Here is a 13,297-nt window from a genome sequence, read left to right as displayed (position 1 = left end):
GGGCGTGCATTCTTGCGCCTTACGAGCGCTTACGCGATCGAAGCGTATGCGTGCGTTGCGGCCGCGCTCGCACCAAGGCCGCAACGTCGAATCGCTTCTTTTTCGGGCCCAGGTTGAACGAGATTTTCCACGTTTTTCCCATTTAACGCCGGCCGTAGCCTCGCCGCAGAATTTCAGGCAACGAGTCACGCAGCAGGGTGTGTTTCGGGGAAATTTCGGCTCCGAGGGGACCGGAAGTGGAGGGTCGTGATCTCTCAGGCAAGAGATTTTCAACGTGGCGCGCCGCCACGATCCGGCAACACCATACGCTCCGACACTGCAAGGCCGGCCGACCGCGATGTTTCCTCATCGGCCAGCGACGCCACGATAATGATCCATGGATCCACAGCCTAGATCGCCATATTCCAAGCGCTCAGTCGTGTCACGAACACGATTGCGCGCGTGCGTTGGTGCTCGGTGACTATCTGTTCCACACGCCGATCGAAAGTCTCGAGAGAGGGTTCCTGTATCGCCTTTTTTTTCGACGACGCTTCCTCTTTTAAGGTGGGAGACGACTTTCCTTGTAGCAGTCGAACGGTGTTTTCGGTGAGTCAACCAAGTGCTCGCTCTCTACGACTTTCTCGTAGGAATCGTAAAAGTTGTAGCGTAAACGCGTCTGCGGCCATTGTGTCAAAAATCATGGTGAATGTCCTAATGTTACTATTATTGTTGCGTTTTGGGGAAAAGATAGAGAGAGAAGGTTACATTTAAAGCGTTGCTTCGTTTTGATCACATTATTTAACAATTTTAAGTCAACATTTCTTTAACAGAATTTTTTTAATGACAATTTATTGTATTTTCTATATAATATTTGTAAATATTTCATTTTTTAAAATTAGTTTATTAATTTAAAATTTTACATTAACAGATTTAATTATGTTTATGTATTATTGACATAACATTTCGCAATGTATGCTTGACATTTTGTACTTTTTGATTACTTGAATGTCAAAGTTTTCAAGGTGTGAGTGATCATTAAATTAAAGAAATTTTTTTATAATTACGAGTCAATTTATAACAATTTATTCTTAGTTCAATATTAAGTGACTTTGATTAACAGAATTAGTTATTTATTTAATTTTATATCAGCAATAGTAATTAGTTAATTAATTAATATGTTACTTCATAAAATTAATTAAATTTGTTAATGTAAAATTATTGAATTAATTAGAAGTTTATAATATAAATATTTGAATATTTAATATTTTTTTTAATAAACATTATAAAAAACGCAATAAATTATTATTTGGAATTCTATTAAAGAAATATTGGCCTTAAAACAAAAGAATGTGTCTGAATAAAACAGTATTCTTGCATACGCCTACCGTGACATCTTTAATAAGATCTCTCACGATAAATGCCATATGAAACAATAAGTGAAGCTTATTTTCCCGGACGAGAGGTGTAAATATCTGATAAGTATCATTTTGAGATAAACGTTTTTCGTAATATGCTATAATATGAATTAGAAATCATATACGTACGTTATCACAAAATTAGTATGTACCATTTTGAAGTCACTGAATGTGTCTGCGATAATGTTTGCTATTTTTAGCGATACTGATTTAGAGATATAAATTTTATGCATCACATAAAAGACCTATTCATAGATAAGATAACAAACGAGTTTTGTCTATTTTTTTACTTAAAGAAATTTCCTGTTATTTTTGCCGGACTCGTTTTCAAAAAAAGAAACGATTTTTTTTATCTAATATGTATATAATAAATAAGAATAATTAAAGAATCAATTATTTTAACGGAGCGTTTCTTTAAAAAAAAAAAACTTTTTTTCGAAACTATCGTTGTAATTTTAAAATTTATACAACTATCGGAATGCATGGTCACTGAAAGTGCACTATTACATTCCGCAATAAACGGCAGAACGAGTGACATTTTTGCATTGTTACTCAACCTTCGTTTCTTATCGGTGGTTACGAATTGTTACAAGGGCTCAAGTTTTACCGCTTAACTAATGCCATGATCTTTCTTATTTAGACGACAATTGTTAGATCACCGCGTATTTTTGTCTAATATTGTAAGAAGTAATAATCTTTTTTGCACAAGTGTACAATTATCTCCTTTACTTAATTTAACGTCGTACAAATCATTAATTATATCCCTCATACTAACACTATAATAACACTATTTTCAAATTGCATTCTAAGACACGGATTCCAAGTTACAGTAGAAATCATTTGATATGTTTATTTATGTCTGAAAAAACATAACTTGGAAGATATAGTTTTGCGGAAATAAAAAACATTATACGTAAGAGCGTCATAAAAAAAATTATCATTCATATTTATGAGTTCATGCTACTTATCTTTTTTTTGTATTTCTACGTTACTTAATCACTTCTCGTGCATGTTCAAAGATGAAGATCAAGCTGGTCGGCAAAATAAGATAACAAGAGTAGTAGACAGATACGTTCGAAGACGCGAGAAATCGCGCCGCATAATTAAAGATGAATCACGCGTTGTGCATTCGAAGCCTCGTAATAATTACAACGAATTACGTAAAAAGATACTGACAGCGCGCGCATCCGTAAAACTTTAAATTTATTCAATAGTGCAGGGTTGCATTCTTTTGGAATCCTGTTACAACGATTTTCAAAGAGTTTCTTCTTCTGTGTTTCTCTACACGAAATAAAATATTTAGTAAAACAGCATTGTTATGCCAAGATGATCTAAATAAAATTTGGCAGAGAAAAATTCAGGAAAAATTTTAGAAATTTAAACAATTATTATTTTGTCCATTCTTACATACCAGTTAATTTAAAATTTTCTTAAATGTTTATTTATATTATTCTTGTATTTCTTCTTATCAAAAAAGGCGCTCTTATGCCGATCTACTTGAATCCATTTAGGTACATATACATATTGGTTACCGATAAAGTCTCTTTTTATTTCTTTAGGTGTCAAAGAAACATCATCGCTCCCTTCTCGATATGAGCAACGAAGGTAATAAAGGACCGCCGAGCGCCATAACGATCGGCTTCTCGATACTGACCCATTTTCTGCTTGTGGCTCCAGTGATATATATCCTGGTAGTTGCCTTTGAGAATTACAGTTTTTTCTCTTGGCATCCGATTTGCATGTCCGTAGGGGTAAGTACAGAAAAAAAAAACCGCTTGCAATATCCCATAAAAAGACTCGAACAATTAGTTCAATTTATAGCCAGCGTACTGTTACAGACGTTTCTTTTTATTATCTTTTCATGACAACAATTAATCAATCAGAACGCAATGACTAAAGGCGCCATTTAATTTTTCTGTCCCCATTTGTATTACGATTTAATAACTTCCGAAGGTTGGTCTTCTGGTCACCGAAGCTGTGTTCAGCGTCTCCGGTGAGGCGTATATCTCTTGGAAACTACCCAGGCGTAACCGAGTGACGATACACTGGATTCTACATACGATTGGCCTGACCATAATCGGGATCGGTTTTATCATCATCATCGTTAACAAATTCAGGCACGATAAATCCCATTTCGCCACGACTCACTCGCAGCTGGGTTTAACGACGATCATCCTGGCCGTGCTGGTCGCCGCTTTTGGAGTCTTGGCGAACAACACCGTCTGGATATATCCGCGAGTAAGGCCGGTGCTCGTCAAGGTGGCTCACGCTTGCGGCGGCATCGGCATGACCGTTCTTTTACTGGCTACCCTCATCAACGGCACCTACTCCCATTGGTGGTCCGGCACCGAAACCGGAAGGGACTTGGTATTCGCGTCCTTGTTCTTCGCCGGTGTCTTGATACTCCTGAAACCGATACTCGGCGCCGTTTCGAGATGCAGAGTCATATTCGGACCACCATCGAGCGACACTTAACGCCTCGTCGACAAAGTCTTGTCCGAAAGAAGATTTATCACGTCGAGATACGGGCGATATGTCTGAGCGAGAGTTGTAATTCAAAAGTAAGATTTGTCTACTCGATCGATCAATGAAAAATTTAAATTGCCGTTATAGCAATTAAATCGATTACTCATGAAACCTGAATTAGTGAAATCTTGTTGATTTGCAATGCTTTATTTATAACTGTGATCATTAGTGACTACATTTACTTCTTGATTCCAATTAAGAGAATGAGGGCACACTCATGACCGGAATCAATATACTGAAAAACAGTAGATATTTCACTGATTGATATAGTTATAGAGCGCTGCAATCGGACTGTCCATTGTCAGTCAGTGAATAACGCATTCGATTCCAATTTTCAGAGAGTAGGTTTCGCTTGAAGAACTAATGGTTACGAAATATAGTTTCGGCAAGTGACTTATTCTCGACGCAACTCTCTTGTAGAATACCCAGCGGAACGCGGTGAAAAGCCAAAGATCATAGAATTAATCTTGTTGTCTCGAGTGTTACGCCTTACCGATCCCGTCGGCGATGTTGTTTGTACGAAATGAAAATAGGTACTGTATTAGAAATCAATCGTGATGAAGGCCGTAAGGATAGAGATCTGACAGCACACTGTTAAACATGTATACCAACATTTTATTGATTACACACGCATCATAAACATTTATTACACATTACAAATTTATACATATATGCGCGCGCATGCATAATGTACATTTGTGGATGTGCTTGTAACATAGATATATATTTTTTTACAATGTAATGTACATATAATAATAACACAGCGTATTTATTTGATACTTTTAATACCTTTATACATATATATCATTATATGCTAATTATACATGTACGATGTACAGGGTGAGCAAAACGTATCGAATTGAGATACAATGTCTCGAAAACAGGACACTGAAATTATATCATTTTCTTATGTAATATTCTTCTAATTATATGCCTTGTGCATATTAAGGCAGAGTTATCAGAGAATCAATGGTTTACGAGATGTGTTGAAATATATCACAATGTGAAGTATAAAATCTCGTAAAAATATTGATTTCCTAATAATTCCTTAATACTTTTATGTGCAAAATAATTAGAGAAACTATATTATATAACAAATCATAAAATTTCATTTTTAAAAGTAATTTTTACCTTGAAAAATTGATTTTACCATTATTCGTTCTTCTACAGATCATACGAGTTTGGTATGAAACATTTTTTTCTCAAACGTCTTGTCTTTCAAGATTTTTTACTAGTCTAATATTTTTTGCTCATCCCTGTACATATAACTCACATATATATATTAACACACAATCGTTTTTCTGCACTATTGTTAATAACTTTCATTTTGAGAGGGCTCAAGTCCCCCTATTTCTTTTATTTCAATCTATTTAAATTAGGCAACAACACGTTAACACACGCATACGTTCTAATTTGTTGAACTATTCAGGGTACACGTACGATTTAATCATTTCTATCCTTCTCCATACTCTGCGTCTCTCTCCTAATACTGTATATGTTTACTGAAGGCATTATTGTGTCCTGATTGTACGCCATTTAGCAGGTTCTACGTTAAAACGTCAGCACGTCGGTACGATAAAATTGCTCTTTCTGCAGAAAATATTTGTACTAATGATAATGATCGCGCGTATCGATCGTCATTTATATGTGAAGGGGGAAAAAAATACTTTTTCTTTGCGCGCGAATTTAAGTACCGTGAATATTCTTGAGGAAGAACTGTTCTTTTAGAAAGAAAAAGGCTTCTCTTAAAAAGAAGTGCCTTTTTCGTATCATATGCGACTGGGACACGTTAATTTGTACTGTTCGCTCTACTGATTGCTCGTAACGTCGTTAGAACCGTAACCACCACGCGATGGCTTGTTGCTTTTAGATTCCTCGTTAAATGTTCGGCACTAACGCGAAACAATGCTTCTTTTACTTTGTCTGTTTCTTACAATTAAATTTAAAGAAAATTATTTTACATTAAGCGCAAAATATCACACCTTCTTTGTGAAACTCACTGGGAAATTGGAGTGGGACTCACTCCAAATAACTCTCGATTTAACATCGTGATACCATCAACGTTACCGCCTCGTCGTTATGGTTCGTAATGCGTCACTGCTATTAATTCTACTTGTATTTGTAGGACAGTCAACCGTCTGACTTGGCCAGTGTGAGAACCAGCATCGTGACTAACATTATATTAATTGTCATTATTTTACACGACGAGATATACGTATACTTTGACAATCATTGTGTGGGAAGTCGCATCACATATTAGGTAACTAGCGCATAATTCTGAAAACATTAAAGTTATTGAACATTTAACTGGCTTGGTGGAACATTTGCCAAGGTGGAGAAAGCAGTCATATATATATATATATATATAATCTAACGGCACTTTTATAGTATAACGTTAAGTCTAACTTTTAAAATCCGCGATCCTAAAACGCGGCTTACTAAAATACGTTTCTCTTATCTCGCTTTCTCGCTTCAAGCTCGCTAATATCTGAGGTACGTTCGTAACGGTATTTGATTCTACAACCCGACGAGTATTCGCTGCAATGGTTTAAAAATTGTCCTGCGTTTTCTCACTTTCTTCGAGTTAATTTAATTTCCCTATTGTCCCTACCACTAAAGTCTTGGAATTCCCAATATTTTGCATTTTTTTTTTGATTTTGTAAATTACGAATGAACGTTTTTGATTTCCGATCTGTCCACTGCCAATTTATAGGCATTAAGTGACTTATCACTCGTTTAGTTCGTAGGATTCCATCGAGATAAGAGACTCGAAAGTATCCCGTATTAAAAATGAAAGTACGATAGTTTGGTACACTAACTTTCTGATTCTTTCTTACGCGACAAAGAGTAAAGACCATTCCAAGCAAAAATGAGCTTGGGATAATTGGCATATAAACATTTATGTCTTCATATGCAAATTTCTTTCATAGAACTAAGGCCACTCTCTTTATTTGCGAAGCTGTTCACTTATCCGGAGTCAAATTTTCCTTGAAAAAGTTGTCAAGGCATCTGTAGTCTTTTTTTTTTTTTTTAAATGTAATTGTTGATAGGCTGAGATACAATTCCTCTGCTAGATCGCTTAAAATTATCCAAAAAATACTTTCCATAAAAATTAAGGATCGCGATTCTTCCGTTATACGTTACTACTCGTCAATAAGTCTATACTATCCTTCTTTATAAATTCGATAGGTGTAACATTTTTCGCGATTTTCCTTGTCTACTTCTCGTTATCATTTTCTTCAGAGTATCCAAAATATTTAATTTATTCCCTGAATACCTTTGCACGTCGTCAGAGATGGGATATCTGTAATATTTCAGACGATATATCTATCGGATATATCTACAATAATTATATCTAAGTTATATCTACAATATCTGCGAGAGATTGAGATACATCGAGTGTATCTCTTCTCTCTCTCTTCACACTGCCGTTCTCTAATTTTTTTATTCTATTTGCTAAATGTATTATAAACTTTTTTACTCATAAGCTACGTGTATATTTATATTTTCTCTCAATAAAAATAAACGATAAATATTTTTCGGGATATTGTGTTAAAACAATCATTTTGTGTGCGATATCTTCATTATATCTGGAGGATAGAGATAAGATATATCATCGTTCTTTAAAAAAATAGTGATATCTGACACTATTATTTTTTGTTCTTCCTTTCCAGCTTCTCTTAACATCTACGGTTTTACACACAACATTTTATAACATTCTTTGGCTATTAAAATGTTAATATCAACGATTTATTTAAGCTCCTCTGTTAATGTCAAGGAATTACTTGACAGATGGCTTGTCGTAATAAAATATTGCACTTTTAATTTATTACAAGAGAATAAAAAATAATTTTTATAAATACTAATAAACTGTATGTGTATAGTCAATAAAAAAGTTCCTTCTTCCATTTCTTAGGCGCAACTGATCATGAAGATCGTGCCCAATATAACTTTTGATAAAATTCGAATTCACAAAAATCCAAAATTTAATATTTTTCGCAAATTGAATTAAATAGTAGATAATAAAATATCTCGCGGCAAACGCGGTTGATAATGAACAATCGACATTATGAGAGTGCTTATTCATGGCAAAGACAAACTTACGTTGGACACATTGCGTCTTCAGAGTAGTTCTTCTAAGGACTCGTCGTCGGATATGTGTTATGTCACACTTGCTGCGAGGTAATCAAATTCGTTTTACTAGAATTCTTAAGGATCGACGGTCCAGGGAGCTTCTGAGTAGTTGAAATGACAGTGGGTGGTTGCACCATAATCGGTTGACCGTTCGCCAAGATAATTGTATCCCGCATCGAGTCGTACGTTCCTGGGGTTGCTTCAAGATATTAAGAAACATTAGAGTTTAAAAGAAGAAATGCCATTTTTTGATCAAAACGGATCTTGGTACTTAATAATATTTCTTCTCATACCTATATCACAGACCACACTTATCGGTTTATTATTATATTGATTATAATTTAACATTCAAAATTAATTTGACTTAATAAAGAATCATTACCTAAGGAAGCCATTAAAGTTCCGGAAGGTGTCAAAGAACTTTGCGACGCCGGGCCCCATTTGGACGTTGGCTGCAACAATATCTTTACGCGGTCCCATACATTCTTGCTTTTATCCTTGCTCCTTTCTTTCTCTTTTTTTCGGCAAGACTCCCTATCGTCAAGCTCGTCATCGTCATCGTCGTCGTCATCGTCTTCCTCATCATCGTCATCTTCATCATCATCATCGTCATCATCGTCATCATCATAAGGTAACCGCCTACGTCGTCTCCTCAGCTGATCCTATATTTGTCACCATACGTATAATAATACATATTTGTCAAAGCATTATTAATTATTAATATTTAAATAAGGAGGACGTTTCAACTCACTATAGCTAATCCAACAATCACTAAAACGGGAAGCATACTGATGACCCAGCCTAATACGTCCGCCCATTTCGGATAAATGTAAGCTCCATACTTGAGGGGCTCGTATTCCACCCAGTTAAAGCAGAGGATGAAGAACAAAGCCGCGGGCGTGACGAGCTTCCACATCCATGTCCAAAAGAATCTCCATAAACGACCTCGGGGCCCAATCATCTGTTGGACGTCGTCCAAAAAGCGATCCGCACCGTACACCCATGCCACGAGAATGCATTCGCTTATGGCAATCAACAGGACAGACCAGTTAGCCGCGTATTTATCCATTAGTTGCAACCAGTACATGCCAGCCTGAAGGGAAACAGACGGTTGCGATAATACGTTAAATATTAATTCTATATCAATAAAACTAAGTTGTTCACAACTCACATTGGTGGTGAAGATGATACCACCGGCGTAACCGACCATCGTAGCCCCTAGGACGACCCAGATCTTGTAATTTCTCAACGACGGGATACCGTCGAGTATCGCAGTAGTAACGGTCTCCATGAGAGCAAACTGTGAATCGAGGCCCAAGGTGAGTAGCATGATGAAGAACAATAGAGACCAGACAGGCGCAAACGGCAGACGAGCCACAACCTACGCATATAATCATGGACGCACGTTATCGGTGATTCTCGAACATATATTCAAACTTTAATGTAGTTCATCTATATAAATTGATTGATTATATCGTTGTAACGTATTAAAAAAAATGCATGATTGATTTGATCGAGAGAGAGTCAACATTAGTAATCACCTCTGGATAAACAATAAATGCCAAACCAGCACCTTCATCAACTACCGACGCCACCGGAACGTCGAGCTCGTGAGCGAGGAAGCCGATTACCGAGAAGATCACCAGGCCGGCGAAGAAGGATGTCCCAATATTGCTGATCGCCACGATTAAAGAGTCCTTGTAGCAGTTATTGGTGAACTTGTTGTACGAACTTAAAGTGATCAGGCCTCCCCAGGCTGGGCTTAGAGCGAAAAAGATCTGAACGGCGGCGTCTCCCCATACTTTGGCAGATGTCAATCTCCTCCAGTCGGGGGTAAGATAAAAGAGTACACCCTCGTTAGCACCGGGAAGTAAAATTCCACGAATAAAAAGGGCGATCTACGAAGAAGTGACGCACTTGTTTAAAATACTTAAAGTTAATCATGCATGTTAAAATTGTGGACGCACCAGGACAACGTATGGAAAAAGAGCGGTGAAGTATACAACCTTGCCTGAGCTTTGCACACCTTTGCTCAGACAAAGAAACACAATGATCCACGCCAGGAAAAGGTTAGCTGCCATGGACGGTCGAATGGATCCAGTTTCCTCGATTCCACTGCTGATTCCCAAAACATGATTGCTAGACGCAAAGAAAATTTCTGTGTCTTTTACTTTTCATTTAAAATTGCTTGTTGTAACCGTAGCTGAAGACGGTAAATTATAAATTTGACATAATATTAGAAATTATTTTTAAAGTAAAATTATGATTTGTTTCATCGACATTGATATAATTCGAGATAAAGCTAACGTGGATTACATGAAGAGACAGAGTTAGATTAATAAATTAATAATAGAAACTGATAATAAACATGGAGTAAAACACAATGAAAAAAGCACGTCGATCTGTACGGCACATGTATTACTGAAAGTATTCCTCGGCAGGCGGTCTTCTGATAACGCCAGTTATATTCTCGATAATCAGGCCCATCGCAGTCATTTCAGTTGAATTTAAGCACTTTCCTTTGAAGTAAGAAGCGTTTCGAGAGGCGCAAGCCTCGGCTTTGTCCGGCATGAAGCAATCCTCGGTGCTCCACTCTTTCTCGCATTTGCTCCAGGGCAATTCCCAGCCACCTGTGCGAAGAAATCAAGTAAGTCTGCGAAAAAACAATAATTTCCGTTTCAGCAGTCCTTTGTTCGCAGACTGTATTGGGATTTTAACTATGACCGCCCCAATAAGGACATCCCACGTCTACGTTCATACACTCTCAAATATGAATATGTAGTATGAACATAGACCTGGAATATGAGGCAACCTTATTGAGGCAGCCGTAGTTAAAATCCCAATACATCTGTTTTCTTTATTACTTTTTTTTATGAATTAAACTTATAATAACATTACGTTGTACCGAAGCTATTGAAAAGATTAGATTACGCATAGAATATCCTGCGTGTATTGATATTATTATTATATACCAACAACCGAGGCAAACATGTAATACAGCGTCCAGGCGATGATTAAATTGTAATAGAGCATGACGACGGAGCTAACGAGGACCATTCCGTATCCTAAGCCACGAAGCAGCGGACAAAACTGCTTGTAAACCGCCACTGGTCCGAGACTAGCATATTGTCCTGCAGAGCAAAAAAGAAGGTACATATAATCATGCTGTGTAACGCAAACAGTCTTATGAATCTCAAGGAGTTCGATTGAATTCTTTTTTTCATCACCTAAGGAAAGCTCCATGAACATAAGAGGCAGTCCGGCGATAACGAGCATCATAGTGAACGGTATCAGGAAAGCACCACCGCCGTTCGAGTAGCAAAGATACGGAAATCTCCAGACATTTCCGAGGCCTACGCTATATCCCAGAAGAGACAAAAGAAAATCGAATTTTCCCGTCCAGGTTCCGCGTTCCGGGTGTTCGTCTTCACCGCTCTCCAAGGGCACTTGACTATTCGCTACAGAGTACTTGTCTTCGTTCTACGAGGGAAAAAAAAATCGATGCGGATATTACATTTTAATAACACTCAACAGAGACTGTCGTTTAAACGCGGCTTTTACACAGCGTATGTTCGCGCGATATACGATCCGAAAAGTAGTCAAATCAATGTGTGAGCTTTGCTTACATCCCAGTCCACGTAAGGACGTATTCTTGAAGGCGTTTCTTCCATATTTTCTAAGCGTATGGTCTCCACTCGTGTGATATTAATTGTTTCTTCGTTTCTTCATAGCTACCGAGTCGCGTCCATCAAAGTCAAATGTTAATTCTCTTCTTTGGCGAGCAAACTTTCTATCCATTTTTTATTCCATTTACAAATGTGAGTGCTGCTCCAGTGATGCTTCTTATTGCATTGATCTACTTGAAGATAAAAAATTGTTTTAAAAAATTCTTTTGCTCGTAAAGAATTCAAAAAAAAGCAATCACTTTGTTTACAAACGACTTGCAAACGAGGCATCTCATTTTTCTCATCGTCTCTATATCGAAGTTTACTGCACACTGCTAAACACTAATTATTCACGCTCTATTATTATTGTATAATGCACGCTCATCAATTGTGCAATTGATTACATGTATATGTGTCTTCGATCTGTTTGAAATAAATTGTTTTATTTTGTTTAATTTATTCGGCAAAAAAATAAATAGCATACAGGATTTATTATTTAAAAATACGTTGTATTAAAATTGTTAAAATATAGTTAGGTAAATATCGTATGACACATTTAACTCTATAATAATAATTTTAGTATTATGTAAAAAAACTCAATTATTTATTTTTAATTTTACAAATTTTCTTTCATGACTTTAATGTGAAAAGTTTGTTACAATGAAATTTTGATTGATTTGTGACAAGAATCACTTTTACTAACATTAAAATGAAACAACGGCTGATATAAAAGTTAGCAAATCAGTCTACAATATATAAGTTTCGATCTGGGATGACACTCATCGTATCTTTGTCATCCAAAATCACATAAGTTCACAATGCTGAAGCATACTGAAGAGCGAAATCGTCGGCGGTCATCACCTGATCATCAGCTGACGACCGCCGACATTGACCTACCTGCCAGCCTTGACAGAGAAGTTATCCAAGGTCAGAGTCGCACTGTCACCAGATTTCAAGGCCGAAGCGCGGCAGAGATCCGAAGCAGTAATAGCGGAAGAATCGGAGCTCGGAAGAAAGAAGACGAAGACGAAGAGCAAGAGGAACATGAGAATGGGGAAGGAAGGAGAAAGGAAGATCAGCGGCGAACGAACAGAGGCAAGCAAACGTGAAAAGACTGATCGAACAGCGCGAGAGCAATGTCGGCCCGTGCCCGGGCAACCGACCGGCCTGTCTGGTTGTCCGATTATAAGGGAGCTTTCGCTACACGCGACCCTCTTTGCCTCTCCGGAAAGCTCGACCCTGCTCGACACTCTCTCCCCGTTCCCGTTCCGCTGTTCCCTCTCCTTCTCGCCCCCGCACCGGGAGACCGCGGGAGACCGAGACCTGTCGAGCCTCGAACTCAACTCCGGATCGATCGATATTCCTGCTCCTGCGAGCTGCTATGCTCTGCTCTAAACCTTTGCTCACCCTCTCTCTCTCTCTCTCTCTCTCTCTCTCTCTCTCTCTCGCTTCGGCCATCCTCTCGGTGCCATTTCCCTCCGACCGTACGATTGGCCCAGGTTTACCCTCGACGAGTGAGATGTAAGCATTTGCATCTATTCCTGCGAGGGTAGATTGCGTGGGAGGTACAGAGGAGGA

The 13,297-nt window shown here is 37.7% G+C and overlaps 2 protein-coding genes across 3 annotated transcripts; one reads left to right on the top strand and one right to left on the bottom strand.

Moving 5' to 3' along the window:
* Positions 1–378: 378 nt before the first annotated feature.
* On the top strand, positions 379–4,679 carry LOC105193548 (cytochrome b561 domain-containing protein 2). Its single transcript, XM_011158049.2, has 3 exons — positions 379–681; positions 2,954–3,145; positions 3,348–4,679. The coding sequence occupies exons 1-3, from the start codon at positions 679–681 to the stop codon at positions 3,867–3,869; spliced, it is 717 nt and encodes a 238-aa protein (XP_011156351.1). The 5' UTR covers positions 379–678; the 3' UTR covers positions 3,870–4,679.
* A 1,572-nt stretch (positions 4,680–6,251) lies between these two features.
* On the bottom strand, positions 6,252–12,845 carry LOC105193547 (sodium- and chloride-dependent glycine transporter 1). Of its 2 annotated transcripts, XR_003268791.2 has the most exons (12): positions 12,617–12,845; positions 11,681–11,910; positions 11,282–11,534; positions 11,027–11,185; positions 10,477–10,684; positions 10,022–10,193; positions 9,596–9,952; positions 9,226–9,435; positions 8,806–9,147; positions 8,437–8,716; positions 8,025–8,253; positions 6,252–7,224 (listed from the first exon to the last, which is right to left on the bottom strand). XR_003268791.2 is itself a non-coding variant. In XM_026135699.2 (11 exons), exons 2-11 carry the CDS (start codon positions 11,723–11,725, stop codon positions 8,087–8,089), a joined length of 2,193 nt encoding a protein of 730 aa, XP_025991484.1. In that variant the 5' UTR covers positions 11,726–11,913; positions 12,617–12,730; the 3' UTR covers positions 6,252–8,086. The 2 variants fall into 2 exon arrangements, 1 of the variants encoding a protein (XP_025991484.1); XM_026135699.2 differs by having other exon boundaries at positions 6,252–8,253; positions 11,681–11,913; positions 12,617–12,730.
* Positions 12,846–13,297: the final 452 nt, after the last annotated feature.

Source organism: Solenopsis invicta, chromosome 7 (genome assembly GCF_016802725.1).
Source record: "Solenopsis invicta isolate M01_SB chromosome 7, UNIL_Sinv_3.0, whole genome shotgun sequence".
NCBI lineage: Eukaryota > Metazoa > Arthropoda > Insecta > Hymenoptera > Formicidae > Solenopsis > Solenopsis invicta.
Note: the sequence above shows the minus strand (reverse complement) of the source record. Positions and strands in the feature narration are given on the sequence as shown.